Source organism: Hirundo rustica, chromosome 8 (assembly GCF_015227805.2).
Source record: "Hirundo rustica isolate bHirRus1 chromosome 8, bHirRus1.pri.v3, whole genome shotgun sequence".
Lineage (NCBI taxonomy): Eukaryota > Metazoa > Chordata > Aves > Passeriformes > Hirundinidae > Hirundo > Hirundo rustica.
The window spans coordinates 28,182,197-28,207,656 of record NC_053457.1 but is presented as its reverse complement, the minus strand read 5'-3'; the positions used below and the strand labels follow the sequence as shown (position 1 = coordinate 28,207,656).

At 41.1% G+C, this 25,460-nt stretch overlaps 1 protein-coding gene across 5 annotated transcripts in view; it reads left to right on the top strand.

Moving 5' to 3' along the window:
• ABLIM1 (actin binding LIM protein 1) overlaps positions 1-25,460 on the top strand; it is a 192,130-nt gene that overhangs the window by 147,913 nt on the left and 18,757 nt on the right. For 4 of the 5 annotated variants that reach the window (XM_040072216.2, XM_040072219.2, XM_040072220.2 and 1 more), the window contains exons 9-14: positions 172-234; positions 6,794-6,871; positions 9,141-9,296; positions 13,915-13,950; positions 15,207-15,336; positions 23,436-23,540. In XM_040072216.2, coding sequence (XP_039928150.1) covers positions 172-234; positions 6,794-6,871; positions 9,141-9,296; positions 13,915-13,950; positions 15,207-15,336; positions 23,436-23,540 — 568 coding nt within the window. The remainder of the gene's footprint in view (positions 1-171; positions 235-6,793; positions 6,872-9,140; positions 9,297-13,914; positions 13,951-15,206; positions 15,337-23,435; positions 23,541-25,460) is intronic. The other variant, XM_058421561.1, reaches the window with a different exon arrangement.

Here is a 25,460-nt window from a genome sequence, read left to right as displayed (position 1 = left end):
GTTTAGGTGTTTATTTACAATTGTCTGGCTGTTCACGATTCTGCAGTGGTCAGTAAGGAACAGATAACACAAGCAGACGATAATAACTGGATTGAAAAAAAGAGCTTAACCACTGAACTGGGGAAACTGCTTTCCTTATCACTCATTTTTCCCTTTTGTGTTTCATGACAGCATTCCTCATCTGAGTTCTTTTATCCAAAGAGTCTGGTTCTGCGCAGGCCACGCTCTGCAGAGGTTTGCTGTTGTGTTTTCATAGTGTTGATAATGATCTTCTTTACTGAGAAGATTCTTCATTATTGTCATTTGCTGCGCTTGCTACTACTCCTGCCACACAGCTTTCCTGCTATCACTTGCCACCATGGGCACTGACGCTGTATTTTGCATCACTTGTTTCAGTGTTGCTTGTTAATTCTCACTTTTTTTTTTTAATTTTGTTTAATGAAATGCTTAAAATTAACTATTTTAGATTTAGATGAGCTTTTGGGGGCTGTAGTATTGGTCTTCCAGTATTCCAGAAAGTTTTCCTTCTAAAACAAAAAAATTAGAATGCAAATATGAAGCAAATGAAAATGGTGAAAAATACTTGACTTTACAGCAATGGTTAAAAAAAAAGAGTTTTCCATGAACAATGACTTAAGTTTTTAGAAAAAAAAAGCCATCAGTTAAGTCACTTCCTTTTTTTATATTGACCAACTGCCCATGAGTACTTTAGCTGAGACAATGCTTACAAGATCCCAGGTTTGGATATATTCTATGTGCTACCTGAGAGCATTTGCCTCACTAGTCTGGTGCACATCCGCATGTGAGTTGCAAGGTCCTCTCTGTCCTCTTGACTCTGGAGCAGCTTTCTGCTTTCAGATTTTACTGAGCTTGCTTTGCACCTACAAACACCACCCAATTCCATTTCTTCCCCTTCAGGGCAGTGTTTATTTGTTGGTTGTGTCTGCTGTGGGACGTGTGGCTGTGCTGATGCAGGTGTACCTGAGGCTATTTTCACCTGGCGATGAAGTCAGAGTGCGCTGGTGCAGACCTGGTACAGGCTGGCAGCAGGCAGGCACAGAGTCCATGCACTGGATTTCCTTGGTGTTGGTTTGTGCAGCCTTCACATCTCTCATTGCAGAGTAAATGCAGTCAAATGTCAGCCAGAACAGGGTGTCTGTGTGAGATCCAGCCTGCAGGATGAGGTTGGACAGTGGAATCCAAATTCTGTGATTCAGTGGGGTTTAATGCAAGCCCTTTGTCCTGCACAGTGCTTTAGTTACTTATCTACTACTGAACACTTCTCTCTCTGTTATCTACAGATCTGTGTATCAAGAAAATGCAACATAAAGATGTGTTAGCAGTGCTTCTAAGGAGAACAGTGTCTCTTCAGTCCTAGGCTTTATGGGACAAAATCTTGGAGTCTGAGAACAGCAAACTGTGGGACCATTTCACTCATCTTTTAGGCCAGTGTAGTGACGTTTTGCATTTGGATTAGAATGCACGAGTCTGAGTTTCCAGTGCTGAAATCCAGGAACCTCGGTATTGAAAACCCAAATCCTATTCAATGTATTAGAAAAACATACAAAATAGGAGCAGCCCATGTTAAAATAAATGTGTTATCCTTGCTTTGTAGACTGTGTAGCATACAAATAGCTTAGGGTCAGATGAACACCCTCTTGTGTAAATTTGGTCAGTGTTAAATTCTGTTTAGATTTACATGGCGATTCTACAAAGTGTAACTCAAGGCAGATTTTTGGCTTCAAGTCTTTTTCTATAGAGTAGATACAAAGGTACTGTCATTGCTGTCGCTATAAAAGTGGGCCAAAGGCTTGAATCTACATGAAAATTGTAGTTAGAAAATGGCAGGGTGAAATCCCCTGAATTCTCTGAAAGCTTGTGTTGAATTCAGTAGGTTCTGCACTTCCCACTTTATTTTCTTGTTATTCCCATTTAACTTATTCTTGATGAGGGCTAAGTTTGCATGAGTAGTATTGTAGAAGTTTGTTTGGCACCAATATAACTTCAGTGATTACGAGCTGAAAATCCCTTCTGGTCTTTGTGTCCAGAAAGGAAAGAAAATTTGATTGTAAGCTATAAATACTTGTGTCTGTGTGAGTTTGAACTAAATGTGCTCACTAGTTTTGTCTTGATGCATATTTAGTGCAGAGAAATAAGGAATGCATGCATTTGAAGGAAACACTCTTCTAAGGAGAAGGGTACAGTTAAAGCAGCAGAGAGGCACAAAGAGTGGTGACGTTGAGGGACTTTGTTGGTCTTCTACAGCCATTGAAAATTACAGAAATCCATAGGGAATCCTTATTTTATGAGCCCCGGTTCTAAATACTAATCAACTCTAAAACCTTGCAGTTGATAGAGCAGGTAGTCAGTGTAAAAAGTAGTGTACTGAGAAAGTCAAATCCCTTACTGTTGCTAAGTCTGCCCAGCAGAAGAAATTCCATCCTAGTCTTCTATTAGTTTATTTATAAATATGCTTCACTTAAAGTAGCTTCTGAGGTTTAGAGAATTTGCTTAAGCTAAACTGTTAAATGTTATTAAGTGAAAACATATTCATTCTTCTGCAGCTATTATCACCGCCTTGCATAATGAACTCTATCAAAAAATTAAGGCAGGTACTGTAAATGGTGACGATGCCTTTGTAAAATGATAGTGCATCCATTTGGCCAGATGTTCTTGGGATCAGTTTTGATCTGGTTGCCTGCACCTGTAAGTTTTTACAGAGCATGATGCTGAACATCTGTACTTGAGAATGCCAGAGCCACCACATTGTGGCAGCACCTGGATGATGTGAATGGCTCTAGCGGGGATTTTTTATTTTTTATTTTTTAAGAAGTTATTCATTTAGATGATGTACATGCATGATGACATAACAAACAGGGGTAAATGCAGACGAACATCTTAAGCTTTGTAGTCTAATACTGAAATATCAAGTTAATCAGTTTGGGGCATCTGCATGGGTGATATGATAATTAAGCACTCAATTCACGGTGAACCTAAGAGGATGAGCATGACAGTTGGTATTATCTCTATCAATCTGCAAATGAAACTGGTAAAGAACTTTTGTGTTGAAGGTAAATGCATGGAATGAAGAACAAAAACATGAGAATAATAAGTCTGTGATAAAGTGGGAAATACTGAGAAGTCTTGCAAATACTTTAGATGCTTTGTGATCTGTTTTTTCCTTTGGCTCCTTTAATGACATGCATGAATTTTTCTTGACTGAATTTCTTTTAATTTTTTTTTTTCATGTTCTTAATAGACTTTCTGTGTTTGGTACAGACACCCTATAGTGATATATTTACTACTGCTACATCCATTTTTGTGGAAGAGGAAAGGAAAAAAATGATGACTCTCACACTCTCAGAAAATGAGGAGAAGCCATGTACCACCAGAAAAGAATAAAAAGATTAGCTCTTCATAGAAATTTCCTTTATATTTCTCTACACAAAGGTGGCTTTATAAAAAGCTGTATTAGAATCCTTCAAGGAAAAGAGCAATTATGTAAAAAATGTTTCAGATCTCTTTGTAGAAGAAGTAAGGCAGCTTAACTTGTTTTGTTGCAGGGAGTGCGGAACAAGTGTCTCAGGACTATTTTGATGGAAGTAAATACCTCTAAATTATTGCATTCATATTAAAGATTGCATCCTCTTTCTTCACCTTTTTTTCTTTGAATAGCGTGTGAAAGAGATGCACTTGTGTTATTTCCACATCTCCAGTGTTAAAGGTTACATCAGGGCCAGCCCTGTTCCTGTTTTAGCTGTGCCCTGATCAGCTCCCCTCTAAGATGGAATTTACGACCCAGTGCAGTTACATCAATAGGGAACTTGACCTCTGGCGTTTTTCTTGCCACCTGTTGAAGAGACAGAGTCACACAGGGTCAGGGATGAAAGTGTAACAATCAATCTCATAAAAGCCAGGTCGCAGATTTTCAAACAGGAACTTTTATGGGCCTCTTAGGAGAGGAGCCAACCATAGCAACTAAAAGTATGCCAGAGGAACAGCATATATCAAGGAATCTTTGGTGTATGTTAAAGCAAGCAGCATAAATGTTTTTAAGTGCAATACAATTGTCTTTAGGGGAAAGTGCAAAGCTTCGAAGGATTCCAGACCATATGGGAAGAAGCAGGGTAGGAAAGAGCCATCTGTGATGGAAACAGCCTGTGCAACTCAAAATAAGAAATAGAGCAAAGTGAGGCAGGAAGGGTAAGAGTAAATGTATGAGTCCTTTTTCATGCACTGTCTTCATGGGTCTGTTTAGACATAAGCAAGGTACAGGACTGGGAGCTGCTGGAGGAGCCTCAGAGTTGCAGGTCTGCTTGGATTCAGCTCCTCAGGAAAGGAGCAGAGTGTGCTCAGAAAAGGAGCAGAGTGTGCTCAGGCCGTGGCTGGCAGCAGGGCGTCCTGCCCAGGCAGAAGGTAAAACTGATGTACACAGAAAGAATCACGGAAAACAGAAAACTGGTTTAAAGGGTGTCGTTTCTGGCTTGTGGCCTTGTTAATGGGATGGCAAAGAGGAACTTGGAGCAGAAACGCAGGGAGGAAATGAAGAACAGGTGCTACAGCTTGCCAGTCCATCTGACAATTCCTCTTGTACTCCAAGGTTAAGAGCACCTAAGAAAGTTATTACCAGGATATGACTGAAACTGTCTTCTTAAGGTGTCTAACTGTATTTAGTAAATTCACTGAAGTGGTAAATTCAAGTGAATTTTCCTTAAATGAAGAGGTTTTTAGCAGTGACACTAAGAGATTAAACTAAGGAGCTGGAGTGAGGACTGAGAATGTCTTGTTTTCTGAGGCTATTATAAAAGATCCAAAGGGCTTGCCAAATGGGAATAAGCCATAACTGCCTCTAACACTTTTTTCCAACAACAGGGAGAATAGAGCAGACCAAACTTTCAAAGTATGTCTGCCAAAAGCCAAAGGTAACAGAGCCACCCCTAATAATACCTCAAGTTCTTAATACTGTTCCCTATGTTGTAATGAAAACAATTGTTTCCCATAGTAACTGCAGCAACATGTTACATGTGTCTCCACTCAAACAGAGTGAAATGGAAGAATGGAAGGGGGAATAAAGCGTTTCTCAACAGCAGCCAGATTTTCCAGCTCAATTCTTGTAACATTCCCATGAAACAAGTGTTTGTTGTTGGGTTTTTTCATTTGGGAGGAGCTTAAGGGCAGATGAGGAATTTCTGTTCCCTTTTGAGATGTAGGGATTTGTAGCTATAGAGAGAAAGGAAAAGAAACATGTAAAGGTCCAGCTGAGAAAGTGTTCTCAAACATGCTCTGGAGAGGATTTGTGACTGTGTCAGTCCACAGCTACATCTGCTCTCTGATCTGAATCTTACATTTTTTGGTGGAACATGCTCGGAGCGTTTTGTGTCTCTAACCCTCCCTGAATGTGGTGACTTCATTTTCAAAAGTGAAATCAGAGAAAGCCTGCTGTATAATCCATGTCTAGTCTTCACCATTTTATATACAGATGGTTCCAATAGCTTCTCTGGCTTTGAAATTAAAAGTAGAGAGTCTCTGGGGTCAGTTGAAGGGTTCCTTCAGGAAATGTATGCTGAGAGATAAGATAGGTCCAGTAGCCTTTTTGTGTTCACTCCAATAATTCCTAAGAAGCAGTGAGCCAGGCTGTCAAGCCTTGTTTTTCTTCAGGTGTGCCTGAAGGTCCTTTAGTCCAGGGGGCCTTACATCACAGGCTGATGAGGTAAGGACTGTTTTCCAGGATTTAATTTTAAGTGACTTTGAAGTGTCCCACTGCACTGGTGTCATGAGAATCACATGCTGACACGAAGTTTTGTGGTGGAATTTGGTTCCTTACAGTCAGTTAGGGAGCAAAACTTGTTCTTGGTTTTTCAGTTGCAGTTGGGATATGGTTGACTGCCTTAGTGTGTCTGCTGCATGCCAAGTTTAGGAGTAATCATCACAATAACCAGGATGATTTTTGATCAAATAGAATACTTTTCAAATGCATCAGGTTTTCGGGATCCCCACATCTGGTTTGTTTCCTCTCACGGAACTTCCCCCAGGGCATCAGTGTCTATTTAGTCCTGAAAAAATGTTAGAAAATCTACTAAATGTAGCAGCACTGGCTGTGTAGGGATGAGACTGTCCTCATGAGTTTCAGTTTGTAGGACACTGTCATTAAACATCATGACTTTCGCAATAAAGGGGAATCACGACATTTCAACCAACATTTGACTTCCCTGCTGCATCTTGGTTGTGCTGCAGATGTAGGGAACAGCTCCAAGCAAAGGATTTCAGGTCCTTTTACTTAGGAAGGCTGAAATCAATTCTGGTGATTTCATTCCTAATGGAAATCCAGGGACTGAACACCTGGAAAGAGATAACGTGTGTGCTGTGCTCGTCACGACAGTTTTGTCTGCTGGGCTGCTGATCCCTACAGTGGTTTGTGAACTAACGTGTTGCTAAAATGACCAGCAGGACTATCCTGGATGGTTCTTTGTATGGCTCCTATGGTGTCTCTGGCAGGTGTTGTTTGATTTTGTCCATTATTGTTGTCAGTCTAGTCTTTTACACTGATTCAGAAAACCTCTTCCCCTCTCACACCACTCCTTCCCCTACAAAAAAAAAAAAAAAAAAAAAAAAAAAAAAAAATCCACTTGCCTACTTGCCTCACAAGATTGTGGAATTTGCCAGAATGCTTGCATTTGTGTTGACATTTTTTCCTAAATTCGGTTATTTTCAAGACGTATGCCGATTTCTTCACTTAAAATTGTCAATGTTAATGGCTTCAGATTGCTCTCAAAAGTTCCCTTTTGTTTTTCAGCCGACAAGAACATCATCAGAAAGCATTTATTCCAGACCAGGTTCCAGTATACCTGGCTCTCCAGGCCACACCATCTATGTAAGTATTCCTTTTGATGAAGAAGCTGCCAAGCCTTGGCTTGCACATGAGCTACTCATGCTGAAATAAATCACTTTTATACCAATACTTTATTTTAATGCTTGAATTGTTAAAGCCTTCACCATGTAGCTTTCATAGCTACAGGATTTCAAGAGCAGGGTTGGCCTTTTCCAGGTCACATTTCTCTTGGAAAGGTACAATAAATCTTTTGATGTCTCTTGGTGGTGTGAAGAGGGACAGGGGGCAGAGGGGTCATTTGACTTTGTGAGGATTTTGTGAGGAAATCTGTGCACTTTGATGCACAATTTTTGGGAGGTCTACTCTCTGCACTTGGGGAATGTGGGGAGCAGGGTCAACTACACTGAAAGAAGCCTGGCTTCCAACACCTTCCAAGTCAGAAATCAGATTTTTTGGTTGTGAAATGGAAGGTGTTTTTAATTTAGGAAAAAAAAAATTACTAAGCATAATTCTAAATCACTGATTTTATCTATAACCTGGAGATTATATAGATAAAAATGTAGAGTAAACCACAGAAATTTGATTTACTTACTTTGCATTATTATATTTATAATCAGAAAAAATGTCCAATATTACAAACCTCACGTCCTGAGTTAAACTCTAGTTCTATGCATTTCAACAACTACAGAAATAAACTGATACATGGAAAGTGTTGACACTACAGAAATCAAAAGACAAAGCATGTTCTGGAGAACTGCCATTCTGTGCATAATATCAACTTCATAAACTGTAGTTTATGAAAATTAATTGCTGCTCAAAATCACCATCTGTGGAGTGACATGCCGGCCCAGATCAGGGTTTACAAAAAATATCTGTAATAATTTATATTGGACTAAGAGTATCCACTATGTAAGAGTATATTTGCACCTCATTAACAAACTGGTGAAAATACTACAGAAATAACATATATTGATATACCTAAATAATTTAAGGATTAAAGTAGCTTAAGGTATTTTTTTATATCAGGTAATTAAAAGCTGAACAGATTTTAGTCTGTTTGTAGAGAGTGAATGTCCTAAATATTTCAAACCTGGCTTCTCTAGCAAGAAATGTTTTGTATTGTTTCTAGTTTAAGGCATTGCTTAAGAACCACCAAGACCAGTGGTTGTTAAAGAGCTTGTGAAGGCAAATGCATATTAATCTGAAATTACTAGGTGCTAGCACTCAGAAAGAACAGAACTGAATCTGAGTTCCCTTATGAGTGAAGTATCTTGTAGAAGTGTTGAAAAACAATTTGAATATCCTCTTTCAGTTTTAGTCTTCAATGTATTTCTGTAAGGTAGGTGTCCTGGGGTGACTGTGTATCCCCCAATCGTCTGTGGGATGCAGGGGGGAGGGAAGCGCTGTTTCCACTTCTCTCTGAGGAAGTCTTTTCCCGAACCAGTTGGAGGAGGGGAGGGGGGCCCCTTGGGAGGGTTTCTCCCAAAGTCTGCCTGAAACCACCACAGTAGGTTAACATGTATGATGATTTATTTAAAGGCTTTCTGGAAGTAAAGAAAGTCATTAGTTATCTAAACTAAATGTAAGGCCTCTTTCTATCTCCCTCTAACGGGTGCAGCTGTCTTTGAAATTTATTTCCTACTATTTTTTAACAAGTCAAGATCTCCTTGCAGTCTTAGTGGAAAAAATAGTCCATGCTTGCACCATGTGGTTGGTAAGGAGTGGATGCTTTAGTCAGAAGCTTGGGCATAGGATGAGTGATGAATGCAATGTAATTATTTCATTTGGGAGTTTGGATACCCAGTCCTGACAGTCCTCTTTGTCTTTTTATTTCCTTCCAGTGAGTTCTGTTTCCTCTTGTGTGCACAGTTATAAATTGAGTATCTGTCTGTGGTCTTCAGCATGAAATCCTTTTGTAATCTCTGTAATCTGCAAACTAAATTGATGTTATCACCCATTTTACATATGGGAAAACAAGAGCAGAAAGGTGAAAATACTTGCCTGAGGCCACAAAATGAGTCATTTGCAGAGCTGAAGTTTCCAGCTCACTACTGGGAATAAAAAACTTCTGTAACTACAGTGATATATGCCATGTTCTTTCTTCCCTAAGAGAAGAGAAAACATTGTGAGCTGCTGTAGACGAGGCCTGCTGGAGAAGAACAAGAAGCATTCACTCCACACATAGGATGCCAAAAAAAGGGGTTTCCATAGCAACAGTGTGACAACAAATACACAAAATCATGAATTGTGTAAAACAGAAATTGCCAGTGCATTTGTGTAAGTTAATTTATCTTCTGTCTTTGACCTTTAGGCAAAAGTAGACAATGAAATCCTTGATTACAAGGATTTAGCAGCCATTCCCAAAGTCAAGGCCATTTATGACATTGAACGTCCAGACCTAATTACTTATGAGCCATTCTACACCTCCGCCTACGAGGACAGACAGGAGAGACAGAGTCTTGGAGAGGTAATGACCCACCAGCACCTCATTCCGCTGTGCACCGCATCCAGAGCCTGCTTCGCTTCCCATTGGCACTCCTGAGGTCATTGCTGCTGCTGTTCACACTGCTTTGTGTCTGTCTGATCTGGGGGTGCTGGGAACACTCACATGTCAAACTGCAGGATTACACACCTGCATTAACACAGGGGGCAGGTTTGCAGGCTGTGCTTCCTCGTAATTCCCGTGGGGATGCTAATCTTTGGGAATGGCAAGGTCCAGAACGTGAGGCTAAAGCCAATAATGCGCTGTTGTACTGTGGAGCACCAATATTCACAAGAGAATAGGAGAAATACCATGATATTCTATGGACTAAGAGCAGCAGGATACTTATCTCACAGATACTGAAGGGAAATACGTATCACCAGGGCACTTTGCCAGACATACTGGATAAAATTCTGTCAGGCTGAAGTGCTCTTCCACCTGGGAAAGCAGGTTAATTGTGTTTTAGAAATACCTGCCTCACATTTTAACCTGCTGACATTTAATAAGGATTCTTGTACCACACAGCAGTAAGAAAAATTTATTCTTCTATTTATTGTCATTTATTCTTCTAAACTTGTATGTGAAGCTGTCTTTCAGATTGTTCGTCCCCAGTTTTCTCAGGTGAATTTCCATAGCTGCAATTACCATTTACATGATTCCAGTGCAGTCTGTGAAGCAGGTTTTGTCATGCAATACCATCTGTCTGTGAGTCAGACTTCCTGAATGCAAATCTAAATGGATGTGGAAATGGATTTACCTCTGCAATCTCAGTGACCTTACTGACTGTAGCTGAATTGAGTATGAAGATAAGTTGAAGAAGAAAAAATTACAGTAAATCATTCAGGCACTGGTGGTCTGTAGGTGATCAGATCAATGTGACAGAAAATCTGCTTTCTTATCAGTGTTCTGCCCATCAGCAGAACTGCATCAGTTTTCCTGCTTTGTTCTTTAATTAGTTTCGTAGTTTTTTAAATCATGAATTGGAAATTCAGCTCAGGCATAAAATAAGAGATTAACAGGTCAGAACATTACAGAATTTCTCCCCTCCATTTTATGCTGGTGGCGAATCCAGCTGGCATCTGGTTCAAAACCACTGTGAGATGTATTGGTGACCTCTGACCAGTTCCAGCAGGCCTGACCCATTCCACAAAACCTGCTGCAAGCAGACGTCTCTTGTTAGTCACACAGGGGGAACTAATCTCACCAGAGAAGGTGAACTATGTGTTAATCCTTAAAGGGAAGCTTCTTACTGACAAAGCACTATGTTGGAAGCTGATAAAGCAATATGGCGTAAGTTGTCTGCTTTTATGCTTGTTCTGGGAATAAGCAAAAGCCTTCAGGGTTTTCTTACACCATATTTTCACCAGCGTTAACATCAGTTAATTTCTAGTGACTGCAGAAATCTGTTCTGGAAATAGAAGGGGGTCTCACCTTCTTTTCAGAACATCTTGGGTTTTCAACTGCTGACTTCTGTCACCTTGGGCAAGTTACCTCACCTTTTTGTATCTGTTTCTTGTCCCTTCCCTTGCTCTAAGGAGAACACAAGCCCATTGGGGTGGAGTGATCCCTTACCCTGTGTTTGTGTTGTAATTGAGTGACAGCAATCTTGGTACAACATACAGCAGTCCCCATCATCTTTAAAAAGCGAAGAAGGTGACGTGTTTAGTTGTGCAGACAGTGATTTATCCTGCATTCTCTTTGCAAAGGGTGCGTATGTGGTGGTGTTAAATAAAACGGGACCCTCAGTTTATGCTTGTAGACTAGAAATGCCCCTCACCATGATTTAAAATGAAAAAAAAATCACCAGTCTCAGCATAGAAAGATTTTTGTGTGTGCAAGGGGAGATGCACAAGAGGCGCTGCTGTACATCCAGAGTTCCCTTGTACCCCTCGGATGGGTACAGGGATGTACAAGGATGTTCCCCTTGCACATCCACAGTTCATCCAGAGGCGGACTCAAACCTTATTTCTAGGGAGCGGGCTCGAAGCGAAAGGCACGTGGTAGCGGCAGGAGGGGCAGGGCAGCCCGGCTGGGAGCAGCGGCTGCGCTCCCGCTTCCAGCCGCGGCCGCGCTCGCTCCATCCCGCGTGTCCCGGCGCCCTCTCGCGGGGAGCGCGGGCTGGCTCCGCCGGGCAGCGCCCTTCGGAGACACCCCATCGGAGATTCATAGTCTGCTACCCAGAAAGTTTCCAGAAACCGCCAGGAGTTCAGGTTCTTCAGGGCCTGTCCCTTTTACCCTGTGAGCAGCAACCTCATGTCGTCCTTTCTCAACTCCAGCCTTTGTTGGATGTGTCTTGAGAAGCAGCACTTTACCTCTGTGTCCTTTATTTCAAGTATTACGTTTGTTGAAAGCGCAAAATGCTCTGAAACACCTTTCACTAAACAAGCAGACATAAAATGGAGAAAGGAATTTTTTTCTAACATGATAGTTGCTTCAAAACGGAGCAGGGATCCCACCTGGTAGTTCAGGTAAAAGACAGCTACAATGGCATCAGTGTGAAATGCTGAAACTTGTGTTGCAGAATGACACCTGTAAAAATTAGCAGAAATTTCCCAGACCAGGAAATTACCTGTGTGGCTTCAGGTGTTAGAGCAGACTCTCAGATCTCAAAGCAATAGAGAATTGAGCCTGTTGCAGTAGAATTTTTCATGTAAGTTTGGTCAGAGCGAGCCCTCTTCCCCTTCCCTCTTCCCCTTCCTCTTTCCCCTTCCCCCTTCCATTTCCCCTTCCCCTTCTCTCTTCCCCTTCCTCACCTGGAGTCATCACTGTACTTCCACTGGCTTGCTGTTCTGGAACGGATCTGATTTTCTCAGTCACCTGCGCAGTGTTTCAAACTGATCATAGAGTGGCCTTTTGCAAGAGAACAGGCTTTGAAAGACCTGGAGAACCAATTGTTGGCAGCCTCAGAGTTCGAGATCTGACAGTTCACTTGTGCATGACAGAACGGTAACTTGGCTGCAGAGTGAGGTTCCATTTCCCGGAAAGCAATGAGATGATGTCAGCTAGGGATGGAGTAAAAAGACATGAAAGGAAAAACACCTGGATTCAGCATGCTGCTTGCTTGGGCTGCCTTCCCAGTTTTAGATTCCTGTGACTACCTTTAACTGTAGTCATTACCTCAGCATCCAGGTAACCCCAGCAGATGATATAAATTCATTTATTTGGAGTAACACATGAATTGCTAGTAGAAAAATGTGGGAATGAACCCCTCAACGTGCTTTTTTCATTCATGTTGAAAGTTTTAGGTTAGCCCTTAGTTTTTGTAGAGGAAGTTGTTCCAAGGCACTGTGTATGGCATGTTTCATGTGGAGCAAAGTTTTTACAGCTGCTGATGTTAGATGATAGGAATTAGGAAACAAATGTATGAGACTTTCAAGGCTTCGATGGAAAGTAGCAAAAGTAGTCTTTAACAGTTTTATGGAAACTTGCTGAAAAGGAGATGCCCTACATCCAATAAAAATGTTGCTCCTTTGGATACTTAGTATGCCCAGTGTCACTAGCTCCGTGAGAGAGAATAGTCTCTCAGTGCAAAATTTATGGATATTTACCAGCTGGACATTTATTACCAGCAACTCTGCATACATTTTACACTACTGCTGTTGTACATCAGTGTAATAGTTAGACCAGAATCAGCAGTTTTGCTTCTGAGATATAATTTTAATAGCTATATAATTCTATAATTGTGGTCTTATTTAAGAATGTAATCTCTTGCCCAGTTTATTATGACAAATAATACTGGAAGTTTTGTGCACAGAGGAAATAATTAAGTCCTGATCTCCCAGTTTCAAATTGTCTGGTGGTTGAAGAGCACATAACTGGTAATTACACATAGCCTTTATTCTTGTTTGTACCATTGGCATGTGCATAATCATGTGTTTCTTCTAAAGGTATTTCTTGCCTCAGTTTCCCTGTCTGTGCTACAGAAACTTCTCATAATGTTGTGCATATTTCTGCCCACTGGCCTTTGTGCAGTTCTTTCAATACACATGCTTGTAACTCTTGTCTGTTCTCCTTACATAACCATGGAGGAACACAGGGATTTAAAGGAGGTCATATCAAAGAAATGTTGATGACAACTATGTGCTCCTTTGCATGGGTATCAAATGTAAGGCCTTGGGGAGAGGCCCGTTTTTGCCGGAGAGTGTGCGTCGGAGGGAAAACATGCTTCATCCTGAAAGATATTCTGTATTTTGATTTTCCATGCAAAGCTCTGAGTTAAGTTTATTTACTTTTGATTTCCATTTTAAAGATTTCTTCATGACAGGCATGGTTATTAAATTAATAACTCTTCCTGATTTTGATCTTTACAGCTGTGTTTTAATTACCACAATGATTAGATGGCTAAGATGATCTTGCATGATACTTGACTGAATTAATCACGCTTATAAAGATTTCCCAGAAACTTTAAACGTCAGTGATTTGTGGACCAGTCCCTGAGCCACGTGGAAAAAGCAGGTTCCAGTGCTGGAATGGCCTCAGTAATTTCTGCATTGCCACTTTACATTGTCATATGTCAGAGTGTCTGCAGCAGTGTTTAGATTGCCATTTTCTGGCCCAGCAGGTGCAATGATATTTCATAACTGTATTTTTTATGTCTTTGCAGTCTCCAAGGACATTATCACCTACCCCTTCTGCAGAAGTAAGTTTGGTGGAACCTTTGGGGGCAGTGTCCTACTGTGATGAGAATTATTCCCTCGAGCCAGTGCAGGCGTTGGGTTTGTTGTCAGTCGGATCCATCTCTGTTTGCCACACAGACATGTTTTCTCAATGTTGAAACTTAACAAAAATTATTTCTAAGAAGGAAACATGAAGCTCTTATTGGGAGATTGTACAAAAAGTGGAGGTGCCACTCCTCCCACTTGCTGTCTGTAAAGCAGAGCCCTTTGTCCAGCAGGCGTCACTTCTGGCACATTCCTGCTCCGTGTGGCACAGGCAGATTCAGATCTGGGGAGCTGCAGGATTTACAGGAGATAAAATGCTGCTCTAAGCTTCGAAATAATAACCTGTGTTTGCTATTGAAACATTTGTACTTTTGTCTTGAAGAAAACATAACTGTGATCTGGTTTTGCTTTGCCAGAGGAGTTAATTTGAACATCATAATAACATGAAAGTTTTGAGAAGTCATTTGTCAGGATACAACAGATGCTCTTGAAGAATCATTATTATTGCATTATCCTGTTGCTTATTTGCAACATAAAAGTTGTACTTATTGCTACTAGTTATAAATTAGGGGCTATAAAATTTCTTCTGAATCTTCATGCATTAATCAGTCCTTTCCCTTTTGTCCTGGTTTAGTTTGCTTCATGGAGGGGTGGCAGGGGTGGGGGGGTGAGGGTGTTGTTTGTTTTAAGGTATGTTTGTTTTATTTTATTGGCTTTTTTTTTACCCTAAGGAAACCAAGTAAATTTAATTTTGCTATACAAAGTGTCATGTTTTCAGATGCATGGGGAATCTGATTTGGATATAAGCACCTACTGATGTAGCTGGTGACACATGGTGAATTTAGAGAGCTCTGTGCTGCAGGTATTGAACTCTTGCTGGTCTCCAAGTTAGCTCACTGATGGCCAGCTCGTGTGTCGTGTAGGACACTGCAGGACACACATGCTGTGGATGCAGCTTCCCTTATGGAGCCAGGGAACAGGGGCAAATCTAGGATTATTATAGAGTTTAACAGAAATTACAGGTGGAGTTGGAACCTTCCAGGACTGAATTCTGACTATAAAAATGGGTTGGAGCAGATCCTTGGAGAACAGTGCTAATGAAGTAGGTTGAAAGCTTAAGGGATGCTGCTATTTCAGTCGCTTCTGCTGGTGCCTTCAGATCCACGGAAGTTAAGTGCTGCTAAAAATGTGTTGTGTGCATTTGCATTGATCTGTGGATGCCTGTGTCCTGCAGGGCTACCAGGACATTCGGGACCGCATGATTCACAGGTCTACCAGCCAGGGCTCCATCAACTCTCCCGTGTACAGCCGGCACAGCTACACCCCCACCATATCACGTTCCCCGCAGCATTTCCACAGACCTGGTAAGGGCAACTGTATTGCAAATACATAAAAAATATTGTTTCTTTATTATGCCACTCACTGGTGCAGTGAAGCGCTTCTTTTTCTTGGAAGTGGAAGTTTAGGATTTAAAAATTGTTGTGTATTTTAATGTCTTCGTTTTCTACCTGGCTTTTTTTTTTTCTGGATAGTCTTTTGCATTAGGCTGACTGTTTCTTGCACCATAAATATGCATCTTCTGGTTTTGTTTCTAATCAGTTCTTTTAAAAATATTTGTATGTTTCTGAAAGCAGATGATAATTTGCAGCAGTGAATCTCAAACTTCATTCTGGAGTTTGGGAAAAGTATCATATATTGGAAACAAAAATTATGGCTTGACTGTATAGAAGTTAATAATGTAGGTTTACTCCCTTGTAAAAAATTCCTTTAAAGCTTGGTGCATGCATAGAATCTCATATTCAGAAGCAAAACACCCATATGTTCCAAATTGTTAGTAATTTTTTAAGACATGGACTCAGAAGGTCTCTTTTTAATTAAAGCCATAGGCAATTGCCTGGGAACACTTGAAAACACGAACTTTACTTTCTTGTTTTAGCAGTGATGTACAAGTCCAATGCACAATATAGAAAATGCACAGGTCATTCAGGTTCCCAGTGCCTTCAAAATTACTAGTTGTGTATCTAAAAGCAAGATATGGAAATGAATTATTCATCCACACCCAGATTGCATAAAAACCTATCACTAAATGCTATTCATTGAAGACTTTTCAAGACTGATTTTAGTGTGTATGGTAATGAATTAAATCTTTGTGATCTGTTTTTAAATTAAGTGATATAATCACACAGTTTCATCTTTCTTGGTGATTACAGCTGAACAGTTGGGATGCCAAAAGCCCATATGCAATAGGAGCTGCATTTTTAAAATTAAAGGTTTATAATAGAGCCACCACTGTGGAACTTGAATGCTGTAGCCATTTCCTAGTGGGGGTGGGCTGAAAGCAGCCAATTGTGTCTGTCAGTGAATGCCTTATTTAAGGGACCCAAGGGAGGTGGGACAGAAGCAAATTGTGTCTGATACTTAGTGCTGACAACATGACTGTGTTTTAAGATGATGTTATAACTGAAACTGAAAGAGACTTGAAAATGTGAAAAAGCTGCAAACTTCTGTCCCTTGATTCTCCAGTTCTGCGGGGATTTTTCCATTTTTATCTGTTGTTTTATGGATATGAACAAATGTAGGCCCTATTCCAGACTTGACTGTAATCGAGTTTTACTGTCTGTATTCAAAGACTTTCCCCAGAAGCAATCTTTGTTTATGTAACTCTTGTGATGGGCAGATGGGCTCACAACAGAGTTGTGATCCAGTGTAAAATCTTCCAAAGTCCAGAGCCTGAAGGATTTTCTGGTGAGATACTTGTTCAAACTTATCTATGTTCAGATGATCTCATCTTGGGCTCACCTGTTACTGATTCTCATATGACACAGAAGCAATTCTTTGCAATTTGTCATTTGATGTTTACTACCCTGTTTTGGGGTAATTGTTAAAACTACTTTAATAGTTTTCCTACAGTAATTATTTATTGAATAATAACACAAATATATATATATTTTCTCCTAATGGCACTTCTTTTCACCACATTACTTTGCAAGAATAATTTCTCTCTGAATAAACCCAGTGGCCCCAGATCACTTCTCTATTGCTCCCAGCTAGCCCTTGAGAGAGAAGTGAACTGTTGTACTGACGTTGTCAGCATAAGATTCTTCAAAAATCGAGTGCTACAAGTTCTGAAAAAGTTTGCAGCCTTTTCCTCCCTTGGTGCCCTAGCTGATGTTGGCAGCGTTTTTGGAATGCCTTAAAACAATAGAAAACAGCTTGCATGCCTCTTGACTGACATTTTTTGGTCAGGCACTTTTCAAACCAGCTGCTTTCTTAACTAATTGAGCGTCAATGTTTGTGATGTTTGCATGCTGGTAGCAGGCTACTTTCTGGTAACAAGGCATTGGTCAGAAGCTCATTAAGCCAATGATGTTGTGCAGTTCAAAACCTAAGCCTCTCTTCTAACACTTCCTGTAATTTCGTCTTTAACGTTTACGGGGCCCTTGCGTCTTTAACCGTTCTGCTTTTTTTTTTTTTTTTCCCCTCCTTCCTTCTTTCCAGAATCCTGATTGTTCAATGCCTTTTTTCTTTTCTCCTTCCTTCGAAGCCTCCTTCCCTGCCTGTCTCTTATTGCTTTTCTTTGTCTCCGTTCTGTCCTGCCCCCCGCCTGCCCGCTGCCGCAGAGCTGCTGGCTCTGGGTGCGCGGCGCGTGGCACCCCCGCGCACCGGTGGCCGCGGCCCCACGCTCCATGACTCCCGCCCCAACTCCCCCTTCCGACACCACTTCATCCCCCATGCCAAAGGTAAGGAGCCAGGCCTCTCTCCAGGGAGTACCCTCCAGGCTGGAGATCTGTTGGCGCTCTGGCAGAGCTGAGAAGGCGTGTCTCTGGGAGGTTGCCTATGGCTGTGCAGCTGAGCATGCCTCGAAATGTGCTGTTGCACTCGGAGCTACGTTTAGAATAGACATAATGTCCTTTTTTTGGAGGAAATATGTCATTTCTAAGGGCCCTAGTTGAAGAGTCACCAAGTATTTACCTGGTAGAAATACGTGGAAAAGCACTGTCACTTATTACTCAGAACCTGTATGTGCCTAATTTAGCTTCTTTCTAAAGCAGTACACAATGATCTCTTCAGCCGTTAGTTTACCAAATTTAATTATTACTGCCACATTCTTAAAACATGCAGTGAAAAAATTGATTATGTTATTGCCTGAATGAGAACAAGGTGATCAAAAACATGGAGAAGAAAAAAAAGAGATGATATAAAGATCAATGGCAACAAGGAACTTAATCTTTGTTATTCACCTTGGCAATAATTAGGGCCCAACAAAGTAAAATTAAAATCTTTAGGCCTCTCCTCAACTAGCGCAAATCAGCGGGCTCTACTGAAGCCAGTAGTACTGCAAGGATTTACATTATCTGAGTATCTGGTCTTTTTTTCAATCTTTTATTTCCATGGTTTGATTTGGAGGAGGCTTCTCTTTCGCTGTGTCTCTTCAAGGAACTCATTTAACTCAATAAGCTTTTAGTTTTGTTTCTTGCTTTTTATGAATGTGGTTTTACTCCTACAAGAGCTCAAAAAGAAAGTTGAGTAAATTGAACATATATTCCAATCTGGCACCATTGATTAATGCAGTAATTCCTACACTGGAGATAATCAAAAGCAGTTGCAAGAAAGTTGTTGCCACGAAGTTTCAAGAAATGCTACTAGATCTTAACATCTCAAGATCATATTTCATCAGATCACCACCACTAATTTTATTCTTGACTTTTTTAAAGATGATTTTGATAGTCTGCACTGTCTACTTTTCTATTGTGTCTCTATTTAAAAAAAATCTCACTTAAAAAGATTGGGACCCTTAAAAATACTGCTCATTTCGGCATGCAGTTAACTCATAATCCTTGCAATTTCAACATTTCTTTGCTGTAAATCCAAATTAATGCTCACACTCTTTCAAGTGGCATTTTCATACTTTTTCTGTTGAGAAAATAGCTTCTTCAACAGATAAATGAGAAGAACTATTGGAAATCCATGCTTATTGTTTTCAGATTTTAGAGAACCACCTGGCATGTAGAGGTATCTTTCTCAGTTATTGGTAGAAAAGGCCAAGTGGGATTGCAGGCACTGTAGACAGAGGAGGGGGAGTATGGTTTTTATCAGATATGCCCTGAAAGGTGTTGTAGGAATCCTCAATTTTCTGAAGGCCTGGACAGCGTTTATGTGTCATAACTTAGTCAATCACCTGAAAGCTCAGATTTGTATCACTGTGACCGAAGAGGCACCGTTTTACTGGCTTAGCCTTTCTCGCTTGTACTTTTAGCAAGAAGGTGAACTTGATGATGGTTTGTAAGAAAGATTTCACAAAACTGTAACTTTTGGGGTTTTTCCCATTGGGGGTCAGAAAACACAGATCATGTCTCAACTGCTTTGGTAAAGGGGCATAATTTTCCAGCAGCATAATGATAGCTGAAGTGTCATATGACACATTACACCCATGTTATTTTGTATATTCAAGCCAGAAAAGAAGACATTTAGACCAGTTTCAGTGTGCTTTCCTATGGCATAAGGCTTAAAGAAGCATAATGATTAAGCCTCATAGACACAGCCAAAAATAAAGAAATTGGAGGAGTGAAAGGGTCTAAACACACCTCAGAGTGCGAGTCTGGTGCTGTAACATATATGTTGAAAAAGCTGGAAGAGTGTGTAATGTGCATCAGTTTAGACTTCATTTAATCTAATTTGGACTCTCCATTGAATTTGGTCTTGTCTCAATAAAGTACTGTCTTTGCTATGAAAGAATCAAAACAAGTCCACGAATGAAAGAAACCCTGACCCTTCTGAAATGAGAGACAAAACTCTCATTGAGAGCCAGGATTTCATCTTGCATGCCTAGAATTTTTCAGAGGCATTCAAGAATATTGCAAAGCCTCCATAAGATTTCCATGTAAAAGAGTTCCAAAGTAATGTGTGCTCCTTAGCTCCCAGACCTTCCTCCCCATGAGGAATCTACCTAGCTTCATAGAGTATTTGGACCTTGGTTTTCACAGGTTCCTTCTTTCCTTCCCTGAGGCAGGTCTCTGAAATCAAATGCTTTCTCTAACCTGCTATTTCCAGGGGTTTGTGGATGCATGTGAAAGTTCTGCTCTGGAAGACAGTTGCGTATTGGCTTTTTCATGATTTTCAGTTTCCTGTGTGAAATAAGGGCTACACATCTGGGCAAGAAAATGAATGTTAGTTTGACAAAACCTTAACAGGAGTAAGGGTTTCAGGTACTGTTGAGCTTGTTTTCCTGTGTCTACTCAGAAAGTAGAGCAGCTGAACTGGAAGCTGACAGAAGGCTCAGTGTTGGTTACAAGTTGACAGAAGGCTCAGTGTTGGTTGCATATGGGTTTTTTGGCTGGATTCGGTGAGCTGAGCTTGTGAATCCCACAGCGAGCCCAGTGGTGAGCTCTTCAGAAGGCAGCAGGGACCTGCATTACACTGGGCTGTGTGTAGGCAAGCAATTCTATTCCTGGCCCCTGGGGCAACCTGCCTAACAAACTCAGCTATAGAAAACAACTACCTGATGGAGCAAAGAGAATGAAAGAAAAAAAAAAAAAAAAGCCTCTGAATTTCCCTTCTGCTGTTCTCTAGTGATTGATTTTTACATTAAGTTTGTTCCATTATCTCTTAACGTCCCCCCACCTACACACAGACATATTCAACTTCATGCCAGGGGCGTGAGAATTAGTTCTTTCTACAGTGTTGCTGAACTGGAGCGCTCTTCTTGCTTTGGGGAGTTACCAGGAGTTAGAGCATATCTGAGACAAGTAAGAGAGACATTTCTGTGCAGGCAAGGAACCCAAATTTTATGGGGTTTTATGTAAAGCTGCAAGCAGGCTGGCCGTGTGGCCCTGGGAGGCAGGTACAGGCAGCCAGGAGCTCTGCTTTCCTCTGTGCATGTGTGCATTCCGCAGATGTTGGCGCTGCTTCCATAAATTGTGGGTGGTTTTGCAGCTGCATCCCAAGCACTTAAGCATCGTTATGAGAGTGAGTTCCTCAGGGATGGCCTAATGGGATACTAAGTAGATGCACCATTCCCCCTTGCAGAGGTTGGAGGCAATGAGGCTGCCATCCTAGGAAGTGTAAAGGGGAGTTATTTGTCACTACTAGCAGGAGTCATTAGGTACCCCAGGAAATAGAAGCCAACAGAGATATCCGTAAAGCATCATGTGCAGGATGATACCGCAGTAATTGTCTGCCTGGTAATGGGTGCATTATATAATACTTCCAGTCCTCTCTTAGCAAATTATCTGTGTCCCAGGTGCAAGACCAGCCAGCATACATTTATGGGTGTGAGCACACTTAGTTGTGTCTAGAGGTAGAGAGGGGTCTTAAGAAGGAATTTGTAGTGTTGGTGATGGAGGCACTGCAAATTCAACATGCACACATTTAGTCTACCAGTTCCCAACAGGAAAATGTATTTGTGATTCCTCTGTTGTGACAAGTCCACACGTCAATAAATCACTTTTGGTTTTCTCTTCCATTGAGTGTAATTGCTAAAGGAGGCAAAAAGGCAGAGTGACATGTTATCTATAAATACCTAACTGTATCTCAAGACATATTAATATTGATTTTTTTTCCTTATAAAACAATGATTTTGCTGAAAAGTAACTCATAATTTCTCAGTAGAACCAAGAGACCTAAGTAAAATCAAGTGAGGTGTTTCACCATCACAGTATCTCAAAGGGTGGAGAATTAGAATGCAATGCTGGAATTGCTAAGTAAAAGGATTGAGATATAACAATAATGTTTATTAATCATTCATGCTGCTTTTCAGAGTTAGCAAACCTAGCCCTTACTGTTACCTGGCCAGAAGCTCAGCATCACTGCACCCAAAATAGAAAACCACCATCGATGTATGTGCTTGAAAGAGCATCATGTCATTTAGGGCTGAAATGTCGAAGTGCTAAATACAGAATTTTGCACATGCATTCTTCTGGACAAATTTTGTACAGCCAGCACCCCTGAACTAGGCATGCAATTTTTAAAACATTCATATGCAGTGGGTTAATTTGTATACTGGCTGAAGCCTCTCAGGCACATCTCAGCAAGGTTTGTAATAAACATTTTTTTTTCCCCTTTAGTGCCTTTTAGGTTGGCAAATGACTGTTCAAGTAGAAGACAATTTTTTCTGTAAATTGTAAAGCTTTTTTTCCTTCTCCCACACCAGTTCCCCACCCTGAATAGATAAATAGCATGCTGAGTCTTAACGTTTGGGGTCCTCTAACAGGATGTAGGAAACAAGTCTGAATTTTTATTTTTTTTTTTACGTTTTATAGCCCTTCTGTATTTGTTATCACTCCCTCCTCTGCCCTCCAATTTTTTTCCCCTGCTTTCTTAATCAACATTTCTAGGGTTTTTTAGGCCCTTGTGCATACCTTAAAAAATGGAAGGGGTTTGATGCTCCCCTACTTTTCACTGCTGGAGTCACCCCCACCTGTGTGAAATAAGCAGCTGTGTGGATAGTTTCTCTTTGTGTGAGTTTGCTCTAGTTTGAAGAATGGTACAATAGAAGAGGCAGCTGCATTCTTTCAGGGTACACGCACAGAGATGTGAATTGCTATCTGGATATCTTGGGATCAACCATCCTGGTTGTGCAGCAGCCCTCACTCCCTGACAAGACACAGAAACTTTCAGGGCCTTTGGATTGCTGAGGTTCATTGTCAGGAGGCAAAGGGGTAGTGCCAGTAAGAGTAATCCTACAAATGGATCAAACTGTGTGTGCAAACTAGAACTAAGGTTTTTTGGTATTAGATTGAGATTTGCTAAATCAGCAGTGGTGAAGTATTGTCATCAGAACCAAATTTGGCGTTGAAGGAGATTTGGAGTGGCATGAACAATGTGGGCGCAGCCACCGGAAGGCCTGCACTGCTTTACAAATTATTCTGCCATATCAGAATTTTCCTAAACCAATGAAAGAGTGTGTAAGGAACAGTTAGGCCTTTTGATACGGACCAAGTGACCTAGCAGCTATTTTCTGTTTCTGGTTTCTGTACACTTTTGGTTTAGTGAACTGTAGTAACTGCCAGCATCTGCTTCTATCTGCTTTGGGTTTGCATATCAACTACTCTGCTCTGTGTTTGCGCCTTCTAATTCTAAATATCAATCTCTACTAAAAATCATTGCCAAGTAACCTTCCATTCTTCTTTTCTATACTTCCCATCTAATCACCAGCTACGAGCGCACAGCTCCTGCCTGCATGCCGTCAGAATAAGTCTGAGCTGCTCAAACCTCAACTCCAGCCTGAACATGATTTTTTGTCTCTGCAGGAATATCAGGGGGGGGAAAAAAGTCACCAGGGCTACTACCAGTTCTCCTTATTGTTTGTATTTATACTTTTGGTTCAACTTCTTTTCTCCCTGGAGGTTTTGATTCCACCAGTTTTGTTTGGGTTTGATTGGGCTTGCTTTTTTTTTTTTTTTAATTTTTTTTTTCCTATTGCTCTCCCTCTTCTCATTTTGTTTTCTCCATTCTTTCATTGGAGGCAATGAGCCGTCCAGCGGTCGGAACTCCCCTGTCCCCTATCGGCCTGACAGTCGCCCTCTCACTCCAACTTACGCTCAGGCCCCTAAACATTTCCATGTTCCAGGTAGGAGCTGGCACCGTGTGTGTCTCGCTGTCCTGTCACAGTGTAGAATGTAGCCTTTGTAACCTCTGTCTTGTCTCCATCGTTTCACACTGTTTTACCATGGGTTGTACCCTCAGGGTTTGGAACTGCTTCTGGCCTTGCTGAGAGGAGTAGTGCCATAAGAAACGTGGGGGTTTATTGTGATTTTTACCTATTCTCTTGGTCAGGTGTTTCACTCTTAGAGGGCTTAATTTTTCAGGGTTGGTTGATGGCCTGTGAGATGTATATGAGCTATGTAGGGCTTGATTTTTCTCCTAGTTGCACCAGCTGAGCACCAACATAGCTCTGCTGATTTTAGAGGAATTGGTTTTGATTCACATGGAGAAAAGAGGTGGCCAGTGAGCCATCACATATGTTGTTCTTTCAGATTGTTGTGACTTGTTTCAGTCTTGAACCCAACAATTCTAGTTTAGTGTTCCTTTCTTTTTAAAGCGGGTGAGATTGTTTCTTGTTTTGTGCAGTGGCTTGGTGTCCTCAGAGAGACCTGCAGATCCACCAGGATATGGTGTGCCTTAGGATGTCCTTTCTATAAAAGGCAGTCTCTGTTTTGAAGTGAGCTCTGCAGTTGTTCCAGCATCTGAGAAGACCTTGTATCTTGGAATTTGATGGGATGAGCTGTTCAGCCCTAGGGTTTGGACATGCATCTAGCTGCTTCAGTGCTAGCTGAAAGCCTTGTTCTATCCAGTTATTTTCAGATTCCCTTCAGCCTAGTGTCCCTCCTCACTGCCAGAGGTTACTGCCCTTCCTCCTTTCCTCAGATCTGGCAGATAAACAGTTTGTGCACACCCCCTTTCAGTCAGGGTGACCTGGTTTGGCTGAGGCTAGCTCTTTTAACTGCTTAAGCTCACCTGGCTCTCAGTGCCTCACCTAAACTCAAGCCTAATTGCATGAATAGCTGTGAGAAATGACCTGGAGCATGGTGGGGAGCTTTCCTCATCAGCTGGGGCTGTGCAGCCACAGAAGGAGCTGTGCTCCCATCCTCCCTGGAGCTTTCTGGTGTCCGTGTGCGCAAAAGGACTGCATGACTACCCTTGTAATGTTCATACCTGTTTGCTAGTCAAGTGGCTGTAACAGACCCCACACAGGAATGAAATACCTCAGTCTTTGTGTGCAATGAGTTTGCCTGTTTATTTAAGGATGTAGGGTTCTGCAGAGTAAGATTTGCCTCTGTTTCAATTGATTTTTAGGGTTAACTTTCCTTAACGCCAAAAGCAAAGTGGTCTCCTATAACACTTTAATTGGATCTGTAATCCAGCACATGTGTTTCTGAAATTCCTTTTCATCTTCCACTCTAATGTAACTGAAAACTTTTTTCAGGCAGCATGAAGTAGCAAAATGAGTTTCTGACATTAATTTTCTAGCTCCCTGTAGCTCAATTTGCTCTTCTAATAAGATGTTGGCACATTTTTGAACTGTAGTGCTGATTTTGGATTAGCTTTTGTATTTGTAGCTGTGCTGAATATACGAAGTCTTGGCTGGGGTGGGAAGGTTCCTGTCTTAGATTATTATTTGGAAAAATATGGTATAATTTAGGCATGCTGTAGATTTACTGCATTAGAGTTCTGGGAAGTGTTTCTATTCTGATTTACACAGGTAACATGGTGGGCCTTGTATACAAAAATTACAGAAAAAAGAAAGAAAATCTGTCCTTATGGTTTGAGAATTAGTAGCATATCAGTGAACACTGTATAAAGAATCCGTTTGACTCGTTGAAGTGTGGCTGTTGTTGCCTGTTCAAAGCAGTGTCGTAGGTGGCTATTCTGTTCTCTGGATTTTGAAGTGAATTGTAGGCTCACTGCATTCCCCTCTGTTCAATCCAGCCAGTCAGTTGGAAATAAAATTGAGCTGTTCTGACTGAAGCACAATTTTCCACAAAAGTTA